The 26,317-nt window shown below is 37.9% G+C and overlaps 1 protein-coding gene across 7 annotated transcripts in view; it reads left to right on the forward strand.

The window, feature by feature from the left end:
• Positions 1–26,317, forward strand: part of LOC127420021 (ankyrin repeat and SAM domain-containing protein 1A-like) — a 174,433-nt gene that overhangs the window by 46,437 nt on the left and 101,679 nt on the right. For 5 of the 7 annotated variants that reach the window (XM_051661931.1, XM_051661932.1, XM_051661930.1 and 2 more), the window contains exons 2-4: positions 1,133–1,213; positions 8,621–8,777; positions 13,327–13,389. In XM_051661931.1, the coding sequence (XP_051517891.1) occupies positions 1,133–1,213; positions 8,621–8,777; positions 13,327–13,389 (301 nt within the window). The remainder of the gene's footprint in view (positions 1–1,132; positions 1,214–8,620; positions 8,778–13,326; positions 13,390–26,317) is intronic. The other 2 variants (XM_051661934.1, XM_051661939.1) reach the window with 1 other exon arrangement.

Below are 26,317 nucleotides of genomic sequence, written 5' to 3' on the forward strand. Positions count from 1 at the left end.
ATTGCCAGCAAGTTCTTTCCATAATACTTCCATTATAGCTTATAAATTATTTTCTGTGGGTTTACTGGTTGAGCATGGCACTGGCAAAGTCCCATGGAATACACATATGGCATGTAAATCGCTTTAGAAAAAAAAATATCTTCCAAATGTGTCAATATGCTCCTTGTACTTGGAGAACAATGGTATCTGAATCAGTTCTAGTGATCGACCGATATGGTTTTTAATTGTGAATAAGACATTTACTCATAGCACATGTGAAGCACTTTTACTTTGAAGTTGCACTCACGTGCTCATGCGGATCCAGCGTGAGAAGCGATCTCCTGACAGTTTAGACGGCCTGGATCGCCTGCTTCGATTGTCACGGACTGACCGTCATGATTTGTGAATCAGAGGAACTTTTGATCCTGATCCTGAAGTTTTTGATTCTGGCTGATAGAATACATATTAGATGAGCACTCAACGGGAAGAAAATGCTGGATTTTCGTGAAGTTTGTGAATTGCATCTTTTTAAACCAGATATCTGCATATTTGCAGATGGTTTATAATAGAAGTTTTATTGATATCTACCTTTTATCGTTAGAAAAGTTACAGGAAACTGTTGAGGAGTGACTGTTATGAGCGCTTCACAGGATGCTGGATCTGCTGAAGTTTTGTGAGGTTGGTTTATTACATCTGTTTAAATGAGATACGTGCATATTTGCAGATGGTATATGATATTCGTTTTATTGATATTTGCCTTTTTGTCATTAGACAAGACAGTTTAAAGTTACAGGGAACTTTTGAGGAGAGAGAGGGAGAATGAAACAGGCGAGCACTTTAACATTATGTGCCCAAATGTGTCTGCCGCGGCTCTAATATGCAGACCATTTAAATGACACTGTGTTGCACACCGATCTATTATTGTAGTAATACAATGGCACGTAACAACAAAATGAACTGTGACTTGTTGTTTACATGTTTCAGTCACTTCACATGCAAGCAGGTGATTCTCAGCAACCTCAAGAAACAAATCGGCCAAGGGGGAAAATGTATCAGCCGATGCGATATATCGGTCGACAACTAATCAGTTCTAGACACATGGCCCAAAAGGTCATATTTTATTGGTTGCTAATGGTGTCTCTGTGTTTTGCAGTATCTGGAGGGGACCAAATGTGAACTGTGTGGACAGCACTGGATACACACCTTTACACCACGCTGCTTTAAATGGACACAGGTGAGTCTGGTCACATGTTGACCTTTGACCTCAAGGATGCCTTAAGTTATGACTTCAATGACTGTTAAAGAGCTAAATATATACTGTATATGGATTGGCTTACTAGATGTCAGCCACATGTTAATGTCAATAAAAATGTGTGGGAATTCCCTGTAGTATGAACGTGTAACCTGCATGAGTGATTAAAATTGTGCATAATACCCGCAGTCCCGTGCCGAATTTAAGGCCCCGAGTAGTTCATAAGACTACTTGTCTTTTGAAGCCAAACAGTAGCTTTGTGTGAGGAACCGACTGTTCACAAGAGTTCATGAGATCGGTCAATGAACAAAATGTTGAGTGGGATCTTTTCAATTAATTTGTTGTTCCTGTTAACAAAAGTGGTCTGAATGATTTGTTACTGAATCGAACTGGTCTGATTCTTGAGTTGAAGTACGTTTACATGCACAGTTATAATTGAGCTACAACCTTTTTTTTGTATAGTCGAGCTACAGTTTTCATCTCTTGGTCCAACTATACATGAGACAATGTGTAATCGAATATTTGAAGATGTCAGATTAGGAAGTGTTAAATACATGTCCCGTGTCACCTCTATAATTTGGAGCTTGCGCACAACGCCAAGGCCAATTAAGGTCCGATTAACATGTTAACATGCTGGACGAACCTGATCTACAATTGCATAAGCTGGTGTCGCACTAGACTCCAAACAACTCTATTTTGGCAAGGGGTGTCTCACTTACCGATTGTTTTGCTGAGATCTCTCTCTCTTCAGTTGGAGGTGTGACACACTTGACGATTCAGAATGCTGTAGTGGTGATAGACATAACAACTCTCTCTTACTCTCTCTCCCTTTCCATGTCACGTGGAGCATGCCAAAATAACAGCGGGAGTACCGCATGAACATAAACAGTTGGAATTGAGTGATTTAGGATGTAACTTTACCCTGTTGATGTGTATGATTGTGTATTTATCCCCTTGGGACTTGCCATAGAAAGCGTATGTCCATAGAGTATGCAGCTTTCAGTTAGTAAAGAATTTGATTAATAAAAACACTGTTCTTTATATGAAACTACATATGAAATAAATAGACATTAAATATTATGGATGTCCCGATACCGATACTGGTATAGGAATCGTGTCTGATACCATACCGCGCTCATGTACTTGTGCTTGTAAAAATGCTCTGATACAAAAAACTGATACCATCTGATGTACAAATGTCATTACTTAAACATTCAGCACACAAATATCACATTATGTCCTAGTGAGATTTAACCACAAAAGCCGCAATTTAATGAGATAAATATATAGTTTGTATGTGCTGCGTGCTTCATTTATGAGTACTTGTGAATGTATGGAGCCGGTGGTGTGTTGACAAAGACACAAGTGCTCATACCTTTTAGATATCCTTGGCTCATACAGGGAAAACACCATCATGAGCATCACCTGCTTTGTTTGTAGCAGATGACCACGAGCAGAACGCTAATTCCCTTTTAGCACAAGGCACATACAGACTACATATTTAATTAAATAGCAGCATTAATTAAATTTGCGGTTTAATAATCACGTAGCGACCGGCTTTTCCGGATTGAGAAGCTACTGTCATAGCAACACATAAACACTTCAAAATCACAGTTCTGTTAAAATAAAAGCTCAATTTAAATGGAAAAAAGTACAACAGATATAGATCACTACTGTGTAGTTATGTAATATTCACTGTAATACTACTACTACTACTACTACTACTACTAATAATAATAAGTGTTGTTGAATTAATGGAACTCTTAAGGAAACTGGTCTCAGACAGTTTTAAAGGCACCTGACTTTCATCCTACCTCTGTATACAGTTTCCGAAGGCAGCATTTTTCAGCTTTCTGATGCGAGCCAGCCTCGTGTAATCAAAGCGGCGAACATATGAGACAAACGATACTTAAACTTCTGCGTCTCTATTTCAGCGTGTGCTCAAGTGAAACTGAATGGTCGTGGCGAACTTCTGAAGAGTTCGTGAATGGTCAGTTGAGTTAAAAAGACTTCAAAAGAGCTTGTGATTGGTCATCTGTAGACACAGCCTGTAATAAAAGAGTAATAATTTGCAACTTTACCTCGCAGATCATCTATGTTTGCTAGCTCACTAATATCGCAGACGGTTATGCTTTATTAACCGTGAGAGGTAGAAACCGTGATTGCGGTTAAAATACAATTAGCCCTATATAACGTGCTTTTTCCCCACTTTTCTTCTGAAATTTTCTGCGGACCTCCTAGCACCCCCTTGCGGCCCACTGGGGGTCCGTGGACCCCAGTTTGAAAACCCCTGGACTAAACAATCCTGTTGTAGTGGTTAACAGTTCCCTGAAGGGAAAGATTTTCAGTAAATAATTAAAAAACTTTTGGTCTGTTTCTCACAGATATGTGCAAGGAGCTTCAGTTAATGTTCACATCAACAATCAGAATGGGAAAACAATTTGATCTCAGTGATTTAGACCATGGAATGATTGTTGGTGCCAGATGGGCTGGTTTGAGTATTTCTTTAACTGCAGATCTCCTGGGATTTTCACACACAATAGTCACTAGAATTTACTCAGAATGGTGCCAAAAACAAAACGCATCCAGTGAGTGGCTGTTCTGCGGACGGAAATGCCTTTTTGATGACAGAGGTCAACGGAGAATGGCCAGACAGTTTCGAGCTGACAAAAAGGCTACGGTAACTCAGATAACCACTCTGTACGTTTGTAGTGAGCAGAATAGCATCTCAGAATACACAACATATCAAACCTTGAGACGGATGGGCTACAACAGCAGAAGACTATGTTGGGTTCCACTTCTGTCTGCCAAGAACAGAAAACTGAGGCTGCAGTGGACCAACCATTTGTGTATCTCAGCAGAAATCTGGATTTGTCAGACCAGGCAATGTTTGTCTACTGTCCAGTTTTGGTGAGCCTGTGCCCACTTCAGCCTCAGTTTCCTGTTCTAAGCTGACATTAGTGGTACCCGGATGGGTCTTCTGCTGCTGTAGCCCATCCGCCTAAATGTTCGACGTGTTGTATGTTCAGAAATGCTTTTCTACGTAGCACTGTTGTAACGAGTGTATATTTGGGTTATTGTCACCTTCCTGTTAGCTTGGACCAGTCTGGCCATTCTCCTCTGACCTCTGTCATGAACAAGCCGTTCTCGCCCACAGAACTGCCACTCGCTGGATGTTTTGTTTTTCACACCATTCTCTTTATACTCTAGAGACTGTTCCCAGGAGATCAGCAGTTACAGAACTTTTCAAACCAGCCCATCTGGCACCAACAATCATGCCACAGTCTAAATCACAGAGATCACATTTTTTCCCCATTCTCATGGTTGATGTGAACATTAACTGATGTTCCTGACCCATATCTGCATGATTTTATACATTACACTGCTGCTACATGATTGGCTGATTAGATAATTGCATGAAAACCTAATAAATTGGCTGGAGAATGTATATATATTAGGAATGCACCGATGTATCGGCCACCGTTATTTATCGGCCAGTAACTGACCAAATTAAAACCAAATCGGTTTTAAGCATGAAAACGCCGATAAGAAAAACAAATCGTTGCTTTAAAATTAATTATCAACATACTTTGTAAAAACTCTTTGAAATTAAATTTAAAATCCAGAAATAATTATAGCAACAGAATGTAGACGGGTTGGCACTTCTAAGAAAATGTAATATTTCATTTATAATCATACATGTTCTCACATTGTCATTACAGACATGACAGTTTTGAAAGTGCCACTTACCTATAGGCTACATGATGAGGTAAAGCCATCCAAAATGCAGCAAACTGTGACTTCTGAGACATTGGTATGGGATCCATTAAGGCTGCATGATTGATTGACTTAAGATTGAAATCGCAGGGGCCTTGGTAGCTCAGCAAGTAAAGACGCTGACTACCACACCTGGAGTCACAAGTTTGAATCCAGGGCGTGCTGAGTGAATCCAGTCAGGCTTCCTAAGCAACCAATTGGCCCGGTTGCTAGGGTGGGTAGAGTCACATAGGGTTAACCTCCTCATGGTCACTATAATGTGGTTCTCGCTCTCAGTAGGGCATGTGGTGAGTTGTGCATGGATGCCGCAGAGAATAATGTGGGCCTCCACACGCGCTAGGTCTCCGCGGTAATGCGCTTAACAAGCCACGTGATAAGCCACGTGGATTAACTGTCTCAGACACGGAGGCAACTGAGATTCGTCCTCCGCCACCTGGATTGAGGCGAGTCACTATGCAACCACAAGGACTTAGAGTGCATTGGGAATTGGGCATACCAAATTGAGGAGAAAAGAGAAGAAAAAAATAATGAAATTGCAATATGGTCTTGTGTGATTACGAAAGCTTGAAAGGCTGCATTAAAAAATAGATTGCAATCTGCGCTTCAGTCATCAATTCATTCAGCATTATGTAAGCAAGTGGTGCCCTCTAGCGGTCTGGATGGCATTTTCCATTATCCATTACACCACAATAAACCTTAAAAGGAAATTTTTTTCCTTTGGTAATTTTTTATTTTTGCATGATGTGGTTGACACTTCTGTGGAATTACCCAACATATGCATGATATGAATTTGTGATGTTCTATTATATACAGTACAAACATGTAAAATGTGAGTTTTGTTGTTTTAAACTAAACAGTTTTTTTTATCTTTCACTAAAGCTCTCTTTAAAATTTTGGCCTGTCATGTGTTCAACAGATCGAATACATGTTCAATGTAAATTATTTATTGTTACAAACGTGTGTGTGTGTGTGTGTGTGTGTGTATATATATATATATATATATATATATATATATATATATATATATATATATATATATATATATATATATATATATATATATATGCGCACACACACACACACACACACACTGATGAGCCAAAACATTATGACCACCTGCCTAATATTTTTGTATAAGCCTACAATAAACCTAATGTATTCAAACCATGTATTCTTAATGTATTCTTAACCCGTTAAGCAGTCGGCACCTCTTTGAAAATAAACAGTCATTTTCTAGGCTACTTACTTAAAATCATACATTTTTTGATGAGCAAAATTAACGCGTTGACATGGTCCGGTGAAAGATGGGACTTGACTCACCTTAGGCTGCTATCCTGCACTTGAATAAGCCTGTACAGCGGAAGAATAATGTACAAGCATGCACAGATGTAAAGAAGACTCAAATGTGAAAACGTCGATTTAGTTTTTCGATTAATTGTGCTTCCCTACCTGAAGGTGACCTGTGGTATCTGGCACCAAGACATTAGCAGCAGATCCTTCAAGTCCTGTAAGTCGCGATGTGGATCCACTGTGGATTGGACTTGTTGGTCCAGCACATCCCACAGATGCTCAATCGGATTGAGATCTGGGGAATTTGGAGGCCAGGGCAACACCTTGAACTCTTCATCATGTTCCTCAAACCATTCCTGAACAATGTGTGCAGTGTGGCAGGGTGCATTGTCCTGTTGAAAGAGGCCACTGCCATCAGGGAATACCATTGCCATGAAGGCGTGTACCTGGTCAGCAACTATGTTTAGGTAGGTGGCACATGTCAACTTGACGTCCACATGAATGGCTGGACCTTGCGTTTCCCTGCAGAACATTGCCCAGAGAATCACACTCCTTCCACCGGTTGTCGTCTTCCCACAGTTGTCTTCCCACCAGGCATCCTGGTGCCATCACTTCACCAGGTAAGTGGCACACACGTACATGGCCATCCACACGATGTAAAAGAAAACGGGACTCATCAGACCAGGTGACCTTCTTCCACTACTCCAATGTCCAGTTCCGACATTTGTGTACCCATTGACTCTTTCGACGGTGGACAGGGATTATTAATGGGCACTCTGACTGGCCTACGGCTACGCAGCAGCACTGTGTTTTGACACATTCCTCCCGTAACCACCATTACAATTTTCTGTGACTTGTGCCACAGTAGACCTTTTGTCGGTTCGGACCAGATGGGATTGCCTTCATTGCCCTTGCGCATCGATTTGCCTTGGGCGCCCAACACCCTGTCACTGGTTTGTGGATTGTCCCTCCTCAGACCAAAGTCAGTAGGTACTCAACACTGCTGACCGGGAGCACCCCACAAGCCTTGCCATTTCAAAGGTGCTCTGACCCAGTAGTCTGGCCATAACAATTTGGTCCTTGTCAAGGTCTTTACTCCTGCCCATTTCTCCTGCATTCAACACGTTGACTATGAGAACTGATACCATCTAATCTACCCAGACCTTAAGGATCTGAGTGTAAGGATCTGAGTGACTTTGACTTTTTGGGCCAAATTGTGATGCTAGATGACTGGGTCAGAGCATCTCCAAAACTGCAGGTCTTGTGGGTTGTTCCCGGTATGCAGTGTTAGTCCTTCCTTGGACCACTTTTGGTAGGTACAACCGGTGAACCGGCAACAGGGTCATGGGCGCCCAAAGTTCACTGATGCGCATTGGGAGCAAAGGCTAGCCCGTCAGGTCTGATCCCACTGAAGAGCTATTGTAGCACAAACTGCTGAAAAACGTAATGCTGGCCATGATAAAAAGGTGTCAGAACACACAGTGTATTGCAGTATGTGGCTGCATATATGCATATGGGCCTGCGTAGACGCTGACCGGTCAAAATGCCCATGCTGACCTCTGATGCACCATGGGGAGAAGGCAGGCCAGCGGAGGCAGTGTGATGCTCTAGGCAATGTTCTGCTGGGAAACCTTGGGTCCTGGCATTCATGTGGATGATACTTTGACATGTACCACCTACCTAAATATCATTGCAGACCATGTACACCCCTTCATGGTAACGGTATTCCCCGATGGCAGTGGCCTCTTTCAGCAGGATAATGCAACTTGCCGCACTGCAAAAATTGTTCAGCAATGGTTTGAGGAACTTGACAAAGAGTTCAAGGTGTTGACTTGGCCTCCAAATTTCCCAGATCTCAATCCGATTGAGCATCTATGGGATGTGCTGCACCAAGAAGTCTGATCCATGGAGGCCCCACCTCACAACTTGCAGGACTTTAAGGATCTGCTGCTAATGTTTTGGTGCCAGATACCACAGGACATCTTCAGAGGTCTTGTGGAGTCCATGCCTCGACGGGTCAGAGCTGTTTTGGCAGCACGAGAGGGACCTACACGATATTAGGCAGGTGGTTTTAATGTTGTGGCTGATCGTAAATTCGCCTCTTGCTCTACAGCAGTAAGAATGCCATATGCGTTTTGAACAACGTGTGTTTGTATATTTATTTTTAGCTATCCCTTTTAAAGAACACACTAAATGGACTTTTAGATTAAAACAATGTTAAATTCTTCTTGTTTTTGCTTCCACTTTCTGCATGTCCAATTTTACAGTTACATTTTAATTTCTACATTTTGTCTTACCTTACATGCTCTCGTTCTCTTTCAGTGCGGTGGTAGAGGTGTTGCTACGAAATGAGGCTCTGACAAACATTGCTGATAACAAGGGCTGTTATCCTCTTCACCTGGCGGCGTGGAAGGGTGACCAGCGCATCGTCAAACTACTCATCCATCAGGGTCCATCTCACCCCAAACTCAATGAACAGGTCTGAACACCTGACACTGAACACCCCTCACCTCAAATCTAGAAATTCTGGGTTATTTGCAAATTAATTTTAGTGACCGCATCTACAGAAGGCTTTATATTACCACTAAAAATAATTTTGAGTCATATCCTAAGTGTGTATAAAAAGAACGAAAAATAAGTATATCAGTAACGCACTTTCAATTGAAGTCTGTGTGGCAAAGCTTTCCTTTTTTTGAAAGTAGAAATATGAAGTTGATATTTAAAAATAGGTTTTCCATTTTTTATTTTTTATTTTTTTACTGAAATTTAAATAGGTGATGTCTATAAACAATACAATGTAAATAACCCGGAATATACCTTTAATGAACAGGTTTTAACACGAGTAGCCATTCAGTCACACAGGTTGACACATTTCTAATAGTACACACTGTGGTCTGAGGATGTTGCCTTTTAAGGGAGGGTGTGTAAATTCAGTAGTTTCAGGGTTAGACATTTTGACATGTTTCAGGAATAGCAGGAGTTTATCAGGAGTACTGTTACTTCCTCTTACAGCTTCTTCACACTGCTCTCATTTACACACTGTGTGTGTGTGTGTGTGAAGATAAAGCTAAACTGGAGTGCAGTGACATTTCACACTTAATACAAGCTTCAAAGCATCTTTATTATTACAAAATTGCGATTTTCGAAAGTCTAGTAACAGTTATTAGCCCGTGTGTGATTTTAGTCAAATCAAGTTTTTTTTATTTATGGAAGATTATTTGTAGTAATTTCAAATTGTTTTACAATTTGAAAGGGTAATAATTAATCTTTGTAGATATTTAAGTTTTTATACTACTGTTATTGGTAGCTGTTAAGATAAGAAGTATCTTAGTTCATATTTCATATCATATTTTGGTTGCAGCTTAACCCAATTCAGTTACATGGGGCAAAAAGGATGGATAACTATCATTATTTTAATAATAAAAATTATAACTTTTGTGGAAAATAACTGATCAGCCAGTTGTCCAACTATGTTTCTGTTTATTTATGTGTTCAAGAATATCTCACACAAATGAAGGCTTGGGCTGTGCTCAGAAAAGTATACTACCATACTACTCTTGCTATTTCTGTAGTATGCAGAGTGACTTTCCAGTATGCCAAATGAACTAAGTGAAGTTAATATCAGCCCTGATTTTTAAACATCTTTTTCCTAACACATTATTTGATTGGACTGACAAAAGTAAAGACATTTTGACACAAAATTGGAAATAAAAATTGGCGAGTTTTTATTTTCGAGAAGTGTACGCCACTCGCTAAATTAAACGTGCAACATAGTTGGGTGATGTGACATTGAAGCGTATTACAGTTTGAAATGTTAATCATTGTATATTGTGTACTGTTTCACACAATATTTAAAAAAAAATGAATCTGTGTACAGTATACTGCACAGTATGAAGATATCCCATCCTGACATAACCATTGAGTGATAAATTCCACAAATTCCTTTTATCTTATCTTTAAATGTTAGTAAAGCAGACAGTAGTTTTTTTTGGAACATTTTGAAAGCACAAATTAAGACTCATTGAATGAATTGCTTTGTTAACATGTTCAAAATCATAATTTCTTCAGGACTGGCTTCATTCTGTCGTAAGGACAGTTGTCCTCACTCGCGCTTGCCAACCTGTTCTAAAGCTGTTGCCTATTTACATCCAACACTGTCACATCTTTCAGCAAATGAATATTCAGGTGTCCTGGTATTTGACTGTTATTGTGCAGAATTGGAGTGTTTGCCTGAAATGTTCCTAGAGGAGAGCAGAAATGGCCTGTCTTCTAATAACCTTGTTTTGGATAATTTGCAATGACTTTCATGTGTTTATTATTCATCTGTGGTACTGTGTCACTGGAACCATCACCATTCTCATTTAACATCATTTCTCAGTATTACTTTCCACATTGATTTATAATAGAATTAAATGAAATGGCCCAAAATGAAATGAAACAGAAAGGCCAAAAAGAACAAGTCAATTTAAACTAAAATTAAGTTATCAATAATTAATAGGAACATGAATGAATGTAGTACCATAAATGTAGTTTTGTGATGTTTGTAAATATATATAATAATAATAACGATAAAAATAAAAACACATTTACTATTACTGTTATTATTTGTATTATTTATTATTATTATTTATTTATTAAAATAGTTAAGTATTTATTAGTATTTAATACTTATTTTTATTATTATTACTCTGTTTTAAATACTAATAAATATCATAATTAATAAATAAATAATAATAACAATAGGGCTCGACATTAACGCTTGTCCAGGACAAGTGGATTTTTGAAGGGGCAAGTGAAAGAGAATTTTACTTGCCCGACCGGACAAGCAGACTGATTAAAACGTCAATAACGAAAAAATAACCAGCTATATTTGTGATAGCCTAGGCCTGTGTCACTTTATTACAAAGTTTGTATTCTTATTCTGCTGTTGAAAATAATCCAGAGCACATCATTTTATAATTTGCTAGCGATCTAGTAACAGCTGCACCCTGTTTGATTGACAGGCGGCATATGTGTGTGCTAAACAACATGCGTGTGTGTTCCAAAAATGCTCACGCTAATGCGCACCTGGACAGTCAAATACATTTCAAAAGTCCACCAAAATGCCCGTCTTGGTGAGGTATTCATGTAAACACAGAGAGTGACGTCTAAAGTGAATGTAAACAGTGGAGGAAAAAGCGGATTTGTGTTAAAATGTCGGACTTGTAAGTATAAATGTAATTTAATAGACCTGCTGCTGTCTAGTGTGTCATTATAATAATCAAACAACCATAACAAGAAAACGTGAAAACACTCACTGCTCTTGACTGGGTAACTTCAGTAGCTTTAAAAAGTATTAATGATATTATCATATTATAATCATACAGTGAAGACCCGTAGTAGTTTTATTTTGCATTTCATTCTGAATGTTTACTTGAATACCTGATAGCCTACTGCTGTTAAAAACTTTAAGCTGTTAAAAAAAGCACTGAATTTTCTAATTTGTATTTTTCTTCTATTATTTTTAATCTATCTATTCATTGATGTTTTTTATTGCTGTTTTATTACTGACTGTTTACTAGTCTTGAATAATTACTTAAGAACTTGAAACCATTCTTCCATAATTAACATATTAGTTTATTAGTTATTTGTTGTGGTTTTGAAGCTGTTATTGAGAATCATCAAATTTCACGACCGACTACTGAACTTTTGGTATTTTGATCATGTATATCCTATATTGTACATGGTAGATCTTGCTGCAATAACATGATGAAAAAGTAGATCTCTTTCCATAAAACTATGAGCATCCCTGCTGTTAATGGTGGTGATGGGGGCTTTCCTTTATGTGACTACCATACGTAAAATAAAATAATTATCATAAGACAGCAGCCTCCCCTACCCAGTGCAGTTTACATTTCTGTCGCAGAGAATTGAGTTGATTGCATAGGAACACTATTAGGTTGGGCATCGGTCGTAATTTTTGAAAAATATACAACATAAACTTTGACATGTTACTTGAGCATGTAACCTAAATGTCTTTTTTTCTCTCCGGACAAGTAACTTTTTTTACTTGTCCGGAGGACTAGCACATGACGATGCTTAATGTCGAGCCCTGAATAATAATAGTAAAAGTTAATTTGTTGTTATACATATTTGTATTATTATTATAGTTAAATACTAATATATACTTTAATATTGTAATTAATAAATAATAAAAAAAATAACAAAAGTAAAAGTACATTTGTTGTTGTTATTGTAAGTATTAAATACAAATACATACTTATAAATAATTTAATATTATTAAAGTATTGAAATATTAAATATTTAAGTATTAGTATTTAATAATAATAAGTATTTAATCATAATAAATATGTATAAATACTTAAATAATACATACATTATTATTGCGTTGAATTATTATTAAAGTATTTATAAATTTTTATTGGTGTTTAATACTTGTTATTAGTAGTATTAGAATTATTATACTAATAAATTGTTATAAATACTTTAGTATTATTAGTAATAATAATATTAGTTATTAATATTATTATTATCGAAGTATTTAGTATTTAATACACTATATTGTTCTTGTTAATACTATTATATTGTCATTTATTGTTATTATCATTTTTATTATTAAATTAAGACATTAGGAAATAATTTTCCATCCAGTTTAAAATTGTTATATCACAATTGTAATAACTGTCTCATTTCATTTTTTGTCATGTCTTATGGCTGGTTTATCCTCCGTCTTTTGAATGATTGCATTGACATATGCTAATTGTTTATTAAATTGTCACTTGTTTTTTGGCATATTTTGTATTCCACTCAGTTGTAAATGTTTCTAAATCTTTAATCAAAACATTTGTTCAGTGTTGTTTTTTTTTTTTAATCATTTCAATGCACATCAGTTGATGGACTATAAGCCAGTTGGTAGTTTCTTTGCCTGTTTCCTCATATCATTATGAAGGTCATTAACACTCTGTCACAGTGTTCAGTGTGTGTGTGTGTGAGGCTGAACACACTTCCTGTTCTCTCCCTTCTCCCAGAGTTCTCTAAACTACAAAGTGTTCAAACGCTGTGGCCCATTTGACCCCTATATTAATGCCAAGGTGTGTACCCATGACCTCTGCCCTTTCACCTGCACGCTTTACCTCCCTTCGCCACTCTTGGGTGTCTCTGGTGTCTGTGTGTCAGAACATGTTGCTTCACTCTTTTCTCGTGTTTATAGAAGCACACATATGCTGTATATATGTGTGAAAGTGTATGAATATGTATCTGTGTAACTTACATAGTGGGATGTGATTATCTCACTGTAGTCTGAAGAGTTTTGTGCCCTTGTTGATGTACGGTTGTTTGTGTGTCAGCATTTTTATCATAATCTTAAAAGGTGTAAAAGAGTGTCATTTCTAGCATCCACTAGCATCACCAAATAGAAATGCTAAATTTATGACTGTTTCAAACAGGTCTCCTGAACAGATAGTCCCATTCCAAACTCATGCCATTGGTTGAGCCCGAAGTTGACATGTTGGATCGCTCAAACAAACAAAGAATATTAAATGTGCCACAGTGGTTACACTCTTCAGGATTCAACCTACAAACAGACTTAAATAGTAACATTAGGTATCATTCGACTCTGTATGCCCCAAGGAATCTAAAGATTCTCATGATTTTATGCCAAACTATTGATAAGTTATAAGCAAAAATAGCAATTATTCCATATTTATTAACCAGTAGGTGGCCCTATCCCCATACTACTCTTGTACCATTTAGGGCATGTTTGGTTATGACATATACCAAGCATGCCAAATCGCTGCCAAGATATAGCTTCAAGACCTCTTTGGCGTGAATTTATTGATTCATTTTACGAGAGCTAATTAGTACTGATAATTGTTTTACCACCATAATTCAGAAAACAAACAAAATATGTCTCTATCTCTCTTTCATTCAATAGCACAGAGGTGTTTTACAAAAGCATTCAATCGATCTCAATGCAAGCAGCCGAGTGTGTGAACATCAGGCAGGTTAGAGTTGAACAGACTGGAGGAGGAATGAATAATTCATGAGCTGGCATGAAGTGTGTGTCACTCAGAGTGTTTTGTGATTGTTAAATGGTGTTCTCCTTTCATTTCTAGCATCCCTGCTGTGCCACACAAACACATACAGAGTCAAGAAGCTTTTCTGTGTACACTTCGGCTTGCATCACTGTCAAAAAGTGTGTATATGAAAGACAGACAGTGTGCGTCTGCTCGGTGTGTGTGTGTGTGTATGTTTATGTGTGTGAGTGTGGCATACTCCTGGCAGAGAGAGGTGGGACGTAACCATGGCAACCTGTCATGGCTTGATAACTGAGGGGCCGACCCTGTAGCGCATCAAGAAAGAGATAGGGAAAAGTGAAAGGAAGGAAGGTAAAAGAGAGGAAGATTAATTTGAGCAAGCCACAGTATGGAAGGGTTGTGATTTTTTTTTTTTTTTTTTTTTTTTTTTTTTACATTTTATGAAGAAAATGTGAATGGTTCTTGCCCTTGCAAAACTTGCCACCATGATGTTTAGGTGTAGTGGATGGTTACCAGGGTGTTACTAGGTGATTGCTAAAGTTTTCTGGATGGTTCCTTACTTGGTAATTCTCACAAAACCTGTCAAAAAATGCCCCGGTGCCAATTTTACTCCAAAATCATTAGAAACAAATAAAATGTTTTACTCTGCATATAGTAAATGAAGCCTATTTTTAGGGCTGATAAGACTTTTAACATTGTGACATTATTTTCATGACAGTTACGCACATTTTCCCCCCAATCTCATTATTGCATCCCAAACAAAGATGGTCATTATTAGGGGTCGACCGATAGTGGATTTTACTGATAACCAATTAATTGGCTGATAGTTTTTAAAATCGATTTATAGAAGCTTAAAATATGTTTAGTCTTTTCTTACTGTGACGGGCACAGACATAAAAGGATACAAGAGTCCAAAATGAATAAAATCCCAGATGCAGTTTATTGTTCAACCAAAATCCCAATATTTACCAGAAAAAAAGGTTTGGTGCATAATGTGGGATTTTGGATAAACAAATCCAAAACACACAAGGGACTATTATTTTAATATTATGGAGACTTTGCTCCATTACAATGCTCTATAAGTAAATAAATATCAAATTAAACATTTTATAGCCTATATATTCTCCAGATTAGGTTTAATAAGGAATAAGGTTTATTATTATTCACAAGATATGAAGTTGCAGACACGATGTACACTGAGCCAAAACATTATGACCACCTGCCTAATATGCTGTTGGTCCTCCACGTGTCGCCAAAACAGTGCCGACCGGCCGAGGCATGGACTCTACAAGACCCCTGAAGGTGTCCTGTGGTATCTAGCTCCAAGACATTAGCAGCAGATCTTGCAAGTTGGAGCCACCGTTGATCGGACTTGATGGTCCAGCACATCCCACAGATGCTCAATCGGATTGAGAGGCCAGGGCAACACCTTAAACTCTTAATTTTCCTCAAACCGTTCCCGAACAATGTGTGCAGTGTGGCAGGGTGCATTATCTTGCTGAAAGAGGCCACTGCCATCAGGGAATACCATTGTCATGAAGGGGTGTACCTGGTCTGCAACGATGTTTAGGTAGGTGGCACGTGTCAAATTGACGTCTGAATGGCCGGACCCAGAGTTTCCCAGCAGAACACTGCCCAGAGCATCACACTCCCTCCACCGGCTTTTCGTCTTCCCACAGTGCATCACTTTCCCATGTAAACGGTGCACACGTACACGGCCATCCACGTGATATAAAAGAAAATGGGACTCATTGGACCAGGCGACCTTCTTCCACTACTCCAAGGTCCAGTTCCGATGCTCACATGCCCATTGTAGGCGCTTTTGATGGTGGACAGGGGTCATCATGGGCACTCTGACCGGTCTGCGGCTATGCAGCCCATACAAAGCAGGGTGCGATGTACTGTGTGTTTTGAAGCATTCTTCCCTTAACCATCATTAAAATTTTCTGTGACTTGTGCCACAGTAGACCTTCTGTCAGTTCGGACCAGACGGGATAGCCTTCGTTGCCCTTGCACATCTATGAGCTTTGGGCGCCCAACACCCTGTCGCCGGTTTGTGGTTTGTCCCTCCTCGGACCACTGTAGAGAGGTACTAGGGATGCAACGGTTCAAATTTCTCACGGTTCGGTTTGTATCACAGTTTTAGGATCACGGTTTCGGTACATAAAATTTCGACATAAAATGCATTTCAAACTCTACAGCACATATATTCAATATTCGGAAGCTGAACATCACTATAAAAGGAACTTCGCTATTCAAATGGATACGTAGGATGTTGAGTGAGTTGAGTGATGCGGCTCGAGTGTTTTAATCATACGCAGAAATCACAAATCTCCATCAGAGGAGGAGGGAAACGTATCGCTGGCAGTGAACACCCCAATTGCTTTAGTTATTGCTTTATGCATGTCTGAATTAGCACTGAGTGCCTGCGTAAAAATGAAAGGGAGTGAAAGGAAGTGTGTGCAGTTTCGGCTCATCCCCGGTTATTTCGGCGTAATTACCAGTATACAGCACTCACGTAGAGTGATGTCTGCAAACCGTACCTGTTTTGACCATCGCTGTTGTAATTGACTGCAAAATGAAAATGTTTCCAGGCAGGAGACCTGAATAACACAGGGGGCTTCTATCAGCAGCTCGTTTTCTCCACATGCCATTTTCAACTACGCACAATGCTTGCAGAACAATGACGTCATCAAGCTGACCCACATAAAACACAGGCGGAGCGTATCCATCTCAGAATCAGAATGAGCTTTATTGCCAAGTATGCTAACACATAGAAGAAATTTGTCTGGTGACAGAAGCTTCCAGTGCATGAACAATACAACAAGACAGAGATAATAAAAATAAAAAGTGAATAGAAAATAAAGTATATATAGAAATACACAATAGGACTACGTATATACGTATGTACAATATACAAATACAAATCTGTTATATACAGAAGCAAGGGAATGCAATAGCAGAAGAGCTATGGTATGTTGGATAAATATAAATAGACTAAGCTGTGTATTGCACATAATTATTGCTCATTGGGGCAGTTTTAACTGTTCATGAGATGGATGGCCTGAGAGAAAAAACTGTTCTTGTGCCTGACGGTTCTGGTGCTCGGTGCTCTGTAGCGCCTGCCAGAAGGCAACAGTTCAAAAAGGTAGTGGGCAGGGTGAGTGGGGTCCAGAGTGATTTTACCAGCCCTTTTCCTCACTTTGGAAGTGTACAGTTCTTGAAGGGGGGCAGGGGGCATCCAATAATCCTCTCAGCAGTTCGAACTGTCCTTTGTAGTCTTCTTATGTCCGATTTTGTTGCTGAACCAAACCAGACAGTTATTGAAGTGCAGAGGACAGACTCAATGACTGCTGAGTAGAACTGTATCAGCAGCACCTGTGGCAGGTTGAACTTCCTCAACTGGCAAAGGAAGTACAGAAGTACCTCTGCTGGGCCTTTTTCGCAATGGAGTCAATGTGGGTCTCCCACTTCAGGTCCTGTGAGATGGTAGTGCCCAGGAACCTGAATGACTCCACCGCTACCACAGTGCTGTTTAGGTGAGGGGGTCAATGTTGGGGTGTTCCTCCTGAAGTCCACAATCATCTCCACCATTTTGAGCATGTTCAGCTCCAGGTGGTTTTGACTACACCAGTGAGTCAGCCGTTCAGCCTCCCTTCTCTGCAACCTGGATCTACAGGTCCATTCAGGTGCATTAGTGGAGGTTGTAACTGTGCGTGTCTATTGACGCTTTATTTTCTTCGCAAAACCTTGTGCTCCAGATGCGTCAATTAACTTGAGGTGAACTGCAGAACCAATGCTTACCGAACCGTGGGTGGCGAACCGTACTGTGCTGTGTTTTACCAAGAACCGTTACACCCCTATTAGGTACTCACCACTGCTGACCGTGAGCACCCCACAAGTCTTGCCATTTCAGAGATGCACTGACTCAGTTGTCTGGCCATAACAATTTGGCCCTTGTCAGAGTCACTCAGGTCTTTACTCCTGCCCATTTCTCCTGCATTCAACACGTTGACTACGAGAACTGATTGTTCGCTTACCATCTAATCTACCCAGAGCTTGACATGTGGCCTTGTTAATGGAAGATCAACATTATTCGCTTCACCTTTGAGTGGTCATAATGTTTTGGCTCATCGGTGTATGTGCTGACGGGGCATGTTTCCATAGTTGCATTTTTCTTTGCATGCCCTCCTTCAATTTAGAACACTTGATTTATGTATTCAAAATAACAAAATATGCATTGAAGGAAGGATAAAAATATGAATATTGTCAATGATGAAAGATTTAGATACAGCAAATCCCCACTTGATTGTTAATCACAAATAATAAATAAATTTTAAAAAACTATCGGCAACTGTATATATAGATTTTTGCAAATAACCGATAGTTCCAAAAAAAAACTATCGGCACTGATTAATTGGTAAAACCGATTTATCTGTTTACCTCTAGTCATTATGGTATTCTCATTACTGCAACATTGAAGAAATGAAACATTATTTAAATTGTAAAGTATTTATTCATTGTCATTACTTCCTTGGTACTGCCCTTAATTTTCGCTCATTTTAATTTGAAAAAATCACTGTACTGTCTTTTTTACTGTAACATAGTAAAAAAATAAAAAATACTGTTACGTTAATAAGAATCATCATTAAAAATGATGGGAATGGTAATAATAAAATGTCGATGCGTTACGGTTAGTTTTTGGTGTTATCTGATTGCAAAGTAATTATTTACTGTAATCTAATTACATTTTTTGTAAAAAAATAAATAAAATTGTCAGACATTACATTTTAAATTCTTGATGTCAGATTACAGTTCCTTACTTTCAGTTAAGCTAATTACTTTAAGTACATTACTTGGGTTACACATATTTCTAAATAGTATAATTTATGTAGAATACATTTAAAACATGAATTATGTTCATTTGTACAGGATGTATGTTTGCGTCCTTGCTCTGCATAGACATTATTTTGAATTTAAGTGGAAAAACAAACTTCTCTCTTAAATGTGTTTTAAAAAGTAACTTAAAAATACAGTAAATAGTAATGTGATTACTTTTCTGATTAAGTAACTTGTAAAGTAATCTGATTGTAATGTTTAGAGAAGTAATTAGTAATCCATAATAGATTACGAGTAATTTACCCAACACTGGTTACGGTAATGAGAATTGTGGGGTAAAATGTGCTTAAGTGTCCTGAAAATAATGTCACAATGCAAAACCTCTTAATGGTTCCAAATGTAGACTTCAGTTTCTTCATGTAAAATATAGTTTACTTTTTTTTGTATTGAATTTGGGGTTAATATGACCAGGACATTTCCTTGACAGATTTCTTGAGAATCACCCTTCTGGTCCAATTCCAAAGAACGAAAGTCTATGACATTCTGGCCCCTAAATATGTTTCACTCCTTCAGTGTATAAGGTTATAGGATTTTTTTCCTCCAATTTCATCATCTACCAGGTGAAAAACGTAAGTGTTTGCTTCTGAGTGGTTGCTTATAGGCTCAAGTCTAAAGAACCAAAGTCTCTGTGATATTCTGGTTCTAGGCTGAAATCGTAGGTCTGATTGCTTAGCAAAGTAATGTCACAACTCTACTCAACAAGCTGCAAAATTTGAGCAATCATTGCGTGCCAAAGCAGGGCTAGTGGTTTGTTTCTATAATAGTGCTTGTGATACTTGCCTTAGCAAACACCGCTAATTAACCAGTGTGCTCCTTGATGCAAAAGCAAACACTCAGTAACTCTCCACCACACGGTCGACACTCACTCAATGATTTCACCTCCCTACTATGATTTTATTGCAAGAGAGCCTTATTTCGAAAATGCATTCAGCTCCACTTTGCTTTGATGATGTCTGTGGGGATTCTCTCTCTCTCTCTCTCTCTCTCTCTCTCTCTCTCTCTCTCTCTCTCTCTCTCTCGCTCACTCACTCTCGCTCTCTCACAACTGACCTAGTTAGCACTGTCCGTGAAAAAATGTAGACAAAAAATTGCCTTGTCATCATAATTCCCAATGAACATGTTCACTTTGTTCCTTAATGTATTGAGCTGCCTTGCTGTCTACAGCCTATGTAGGCTGCTATTTTCTAAAGGTGCATTCACACTAGATTTTAAGCAGTTATTAATTAATTCCTTACATTTATATAGCGCTTTTGTAGGCACTCAATGTGCTTTACATAGTAAAGAATCTCCTCAACCTCCACCAGTGTGCAGCGTACACCTAGATGATGCGATGGCAGCCATAATGTTCCAGTACCCTCACCACACATTAGGGGATTATTAGGAGGCCATGATAGATAATGGCCAATGGGGGAGTTACACCCCTGCTCTTTACGAGAAGTGCCCTGGGATTTTTAATGACCACAGAGAGTCAGGACCTCAGTTTAACATCTCGTCCGAAAGATGTTGCCTTTTTACAGTATAGTGTCCCCGTCACTATATTAGGGCATTAGGACCCACACAGACCATAGGGTGAGCACCCCCTGCTGGCCTCTCTAAAACCTCTTCCAACAGCAACCTTAGTTTTCCCCAGGAGGTCTCCCATCCAGGTACTGGCCAGGCTCAACCCTACTTAGCTTCAGTGGGTAACCAGGCAAGAGCTTCAGGGTGATATGGCTGCTCTGAACATGTTATGAACATGGGCGATTTTATTTATTTATTTTTGCTTTTAATCTTTAATTAAAAATAACATATATTGATAAATACTATCAAATATTTTTTAATAAAAGTAAATTACTACTCTACTTTCCTGCAGCTGTGAAAAATGTCACAATCTGTGACTTTTAGATTCTCTGTTGTCAAATGTCTTTTTACCATAAGCATTTGAAGGTTGACCTTTAACCTTGACTGGTGGTATTCAGCAAAATGATAGTGTTTGATGTTAACATGCTGCTATTGGGTAAAGTAGTCAATTTCTATATAGATTTAACTTTTGTCTATAGTTTTTAGTCTTTTACTCTCCCTTATGTCGTTCCAAATCCAAACCTGCATGACTTTCTCTCTTCCATTGAACACATAACGTTACATTTTATGAAATATTTACTGATAATCTTTCCCTCATTAGGGTTTGGAATGACACGAGGGAACTATTGATAAAAAAAAAATAATAATAATAATTTGTATCTAGGTATGCTGTCTAGATAGGTAGCTCATTAGGTTTTGGAACAGATCTAACCTTAAATAATTTGTAGGAATCTAGTTCAGCGTGGGCTGTGATTTCTAGTGGACTGTAGCACAGCCTGTTCAGAAGCAGGCAATATATCATGGCCTGTGGTCTTTTCGTGACATTAATTGTTTAAAATCACATCAGTTGTGTACCAAGAAATTTTTTTTTCCTCTCTAAAAGCTTTTTATGTTTGGGTACCGAACATCCCTCGGACTGTTTCAGAAATGTAATGTGCCGTTCTCCACCCACTGAGCTGGTACACACACACATACTCTCTTTCTCTCTCTGTCTCTCTCTCTCTCTCTCTCTCTCTCTCTCTCTCTCTCTCTCTCTCTCTCTCTCTCTCTCACTCTATATGTGTGTGTGTGATAATGTGGAAAGCATTGCGTTGCATGACACATCTGTGAGTGCTCATATATGAAGTATGCATGTTGAGATGCTTGACACAAATGGGTCTAATTTTTTCTTTGTCAATTTTTTCTTTTAGCACCTAGCTCTTTGGGTGAATATCACAAAGGCTGTCAAGAGCATGCATGATGGGGTCATATTTTACCCCATAATCAAAGGAAAGCAGTAAGAAATTGTATTTTGCTTAAAGACAATGAAGCCTAACATTAACATTATTTATTTATTTTGCTTTGTGACATTGTTGTCATGACAAAGGAATATTCTGGTTTCAATACAAGTTAAGCTAAATTGACAGCATTTGTGACATACAAAAATTTGTTTGACTCGTCCCTCCTTTTCTTTAAATGGGGCAAATCTGTTAATGTAATGTTAAAATACTCACTCTTTCAAACAAAGAACCTGCCAACTTTAAAAAAATCAGAAGTGTCCCAACCAACATTTTAATGACGATTAAAATTTCTCAGTATCATTAATCGTGTGTAAGTGATTGTCAAGCAGCGCATAAACGGCGGTGTCACGTGGCATCTGCTAATTGTATCAATGCTGTTCAGTATGCAGCAATCACATTAGTTTGTGATTTACTGCATAAATATATATTATATATATATATATATATACAGTACTGTGCAAAAGTCTTAGGCACATAAGATGTTTCACAAAAGCATTTGTCTTCAGATGGTTATTTATATCTTCAGCTTTAGTGTGTCAATAGGAAATATAAATGTGACTCCCAAACATTACATTTGCAAGTAGAAAAGAACAGAATAGAAGAACAGGGAGCCCTGCAACAGATGGTCATGGCCCCCACAAAGCCCAACACTGAACATTGTGTCAGTCTGAGATTACATAAAGAGACAGAAGCAATTGAGACAGTCTAAATAGATAGAAGAACTGTGGTGAATTCTCCAAGAAGCTCAGAACATCCTATCTGCCAGCAACCCATTTGATTCCCATTTGTATCTATTTAAACACTTTTTGTATACAAATATTTCCTGTGCAAGTCAGAAAAGCGTCCTGAGTTTTGCATGCAACCCAATAATTGGAGATTTCTGCTTTTACAACCAGTATGCATCCTATTGAGTAAGACATATTTGAATTTGAATGACTGTGCCAGGCTGGGGGTGGATTGGAGGTTGCAGGATTTTAAGACGCTAGTATACTGTAACTGTACAGAGAACTGATTGCTATCCCAAACTAAGAATATTAGTAGTGGTCACTAGAGCTGCAGGATTGACATATTTCATGATGTATTGCAAATTAACTTGCGGTATGATTTTAATGCATCCATCCATACAATTATAAAGATACAGGGAGCAGAACAATTTAGTTTTAAGGAAAGTGGTGTCAATGCTCCATTCTCCCCATAATTTGTTATCTTGATGTAATTTTGCACATGTAACTTTTTAATTTAGCCTACTGTTTGTTTAGGTTTCCATTTGTTTAATGCTTGATAATAAATTTGACAGAACTTTTTATATCATGTTTATTTGACACATTAATCTGAGGATTATCACATTGCATATTGCTGTTGCATAATCAAACAATTTTATCGCACATCACATTTTTACTCCATATCATGCATCCCTAGTGGCCAGTTTTAACCCTGTTTATTCTAAATAAATAAATAGGCTAATATTTAATGTTGTATGGCAGAGAAATAGAAAATTAGACTTGTTATATGAGGAAATAATGTTATTTTGCCTGTATTACCAGACTGACTTTCTCGCATTTACTTTATTCCAACATTTAGAATATTTTCCTCCTTGCAATGTCCCTACCAACTTTCAAACCAAACCTACGACCTTGCTTTCTTTTTTAAAGTATATCCACAAGATATAAACAATATACAGTATATGCTAACATTATTTTAGTGTGATAAAATTGCTTACTAACCTTTTCTGTGTAAAATTATATTACATTTTACAGCTTCGTTGCTATACAGACGTAACACCATAAACCTTAAAACTCAATTGAAACAGTTTTATAGCTCAAATAATACAGAAGTTTTAAAACAAGAATTAATGTTTTTATTAGGTTATAAACTTCACATTTTGCCTTTAAACCCTTTTGCCCCATTTAAATTGTAAGTAACTTCTATTTTTGCTATTTACTATATATATATATATATATATATATATATATATATATATATATATATATATATATATAGTACTATAATACTATTTATATATATATATATATATATATATAATATATATATATATATATATATATATATATATATAGTATTATAATCCTAAGGTATTTACATCAAGACAGTATGTTTTACTGCCTTGTATTTACAGTATGCTGATTTGAATAAAAAACATTGTTTTAAAGTGTCTTTAAAGTAGAGTAATGAGAATTAGCATTACATCGAGAATGAGAATTACAAATAATAATGATTATAATAATATGCAAAAATGTTATATGTCCAGACAGAGGGAAAAGGAGTAAATGAGAAAGTGACGGAGGGGCAAAAATAGGAAAATGTTTCTTTTAAATTTGTCCCTATACTGGTAAGCTAAATATGATGATAAAGCCTCTTTTTATTTACTTTTGGGATTATCCTTTTTTGGAACAAAGGTATGTTGGGCACTTATTGGCTGCTTTTCTTTATTATTTGGTCCAAGTCATCAATTTCAAAAACATTTTTTTTTTTTTATTAAATTTTAGTTTTATAATGAAATAAATTAGTATGGTGGCACAATTATATTTTTGTCTACAGAACTAATTTCAAATATTTAAGCATACACCTTCAGATCAAAAGATTTTTAAGATCATGAGAAACATTTCAGTCAAGTGTTTCAAAACTTTTGACCGGTTGTGTGTGTTTTATATATATATTTATATATATATATATATATATATATATACTTTTCTTTTAGGGGTCGTGTTAGGGTTAGTCTATAGTAATTATAATTGTCTCTGTATAAAAACAATATATTTATATTATGTCCTCATTTAGCCAAGTAAACATGTGCGTGTGTGTTGCTCTCGTGTGGCACTCTGGTGGCAGCAGCCATGGCAGATGTTCCCACCCCCCTTCCCACATGGCACACATTGATGATGTAATCCCCCCTGCCCCCCGCCGCACAGGTTATGTGGTGATGATCTAATCAGCATGGCATCACGTGGTAGGTCAGCTTTCACTCCTGATTATCCTCATACATATGCGTGTGGTCTGACCTGACATGTTGTATATCATAATGACCCACTCTGCTTCTAGAATAATCCTAACATAGGCCAAACCCGCCAGGCTGCATTTGTATCTCTAGTGTGATTTAAATACTGAATTTCATACATTCAGGCAGCACACATGTGAAATTTGTGTGTTGTATTAATTCGTTTGGTTTCTCCCCTCAGGTAGGGCACATGTGCTCACAAATGGATACGTGCACAAATATATATACTGTATATACAGTTGAAGTCAGAAGTTTCAAATCCAGTTCGAATCCTGCTCAGAGTGGGTCGAGCAGGACCGGTGACATTCGCACATGTCTTTTCAGTTCTGCCCACAAATTTACTTCTGGATTGAGGTCAGGGCTTTGTGATGGCCACTCCAGTACCTTGACTTTGTTGTCCTTAAGCCATTTTGTAACATCTTTGGAGGTATGCTTGTGGTCAAATTGCCATTTGGAAGACCCATTTGTGACCGAGCTTTAACTTCCTGGCTGATGTCTTGAGATGTTGCTTCAATATATCCACATAATTTTTCTTCCTCATGATGCCATCTATTTTGTGAAGTGCACCAGTCCCTCCTGCAGGAAAGCACCTCCACAACATTATGCTGCCACCCCCATGCTTCACGGTTGGGATGAGCGTTCTTCAGCTTGCAAGCCTCACTCTTTTTCCTCCAAACATAACGATGGTCATTATGGCCAAACAGTTCAATGTTTGTTTCATCAGACCAGAGGACATTTCTCCAAAAAGTAAGATATTTGTCCCCACGTGCACTTGCAAACTGTAGTCTGGCTTTTTTATGGTGGTTTTGAAGCAGTGGATGATTCTTCTTCCTGAGCAGCCTTTCAGGTTATGTCGATATAAGACTTGTTTTATTGTGGAAATAGATACATGTCTACCTGTTTCCTCCAGCATCTTCACAAGGTCCTTTGCTGTTGTTCTTGGGTTGATTTGCACATTTCGCACCAATCTACGTTCATCTCTAGGACACAGAATGCATCTCCTTCCTGAGCAGTATGATGGCTGCGTGGTCCCATGGTGTTTATACTTGCACACTTTTGTTTGTACAGATGAATGTGGTACCTTAATGTTTGGAAATTGCTCCCAAGGATGAACCAGACTTGTGGAGGTCCACCATTTTTTTTTCTGAGGTCTTGGTTGATTGGTTTTGATTTTCCCATGATGTCAGGCAAAGAGGCACTGAGTTTTAAGGTAGACCTTAAAATACAT

The sequence above is a fragment of the Myxocyprinus asiaticus genome, chromosome 29 (genome assembly GCF_019703515.2).
Source record: "Myxocyprinus asiaticus isolate MX2 ecotype Aquarium Trade chromosome 29, UBuf_Myxa_2, whole genome shotgun sequence".
Classification (NCBI taxonomy): domain Eukaryota; kingdom Metazoa; phylum Chordata; class Actinopteri; order Cypriniformes; family Catostomidae; genus Myxocyprinus; species Myxocyprinus asiaticus.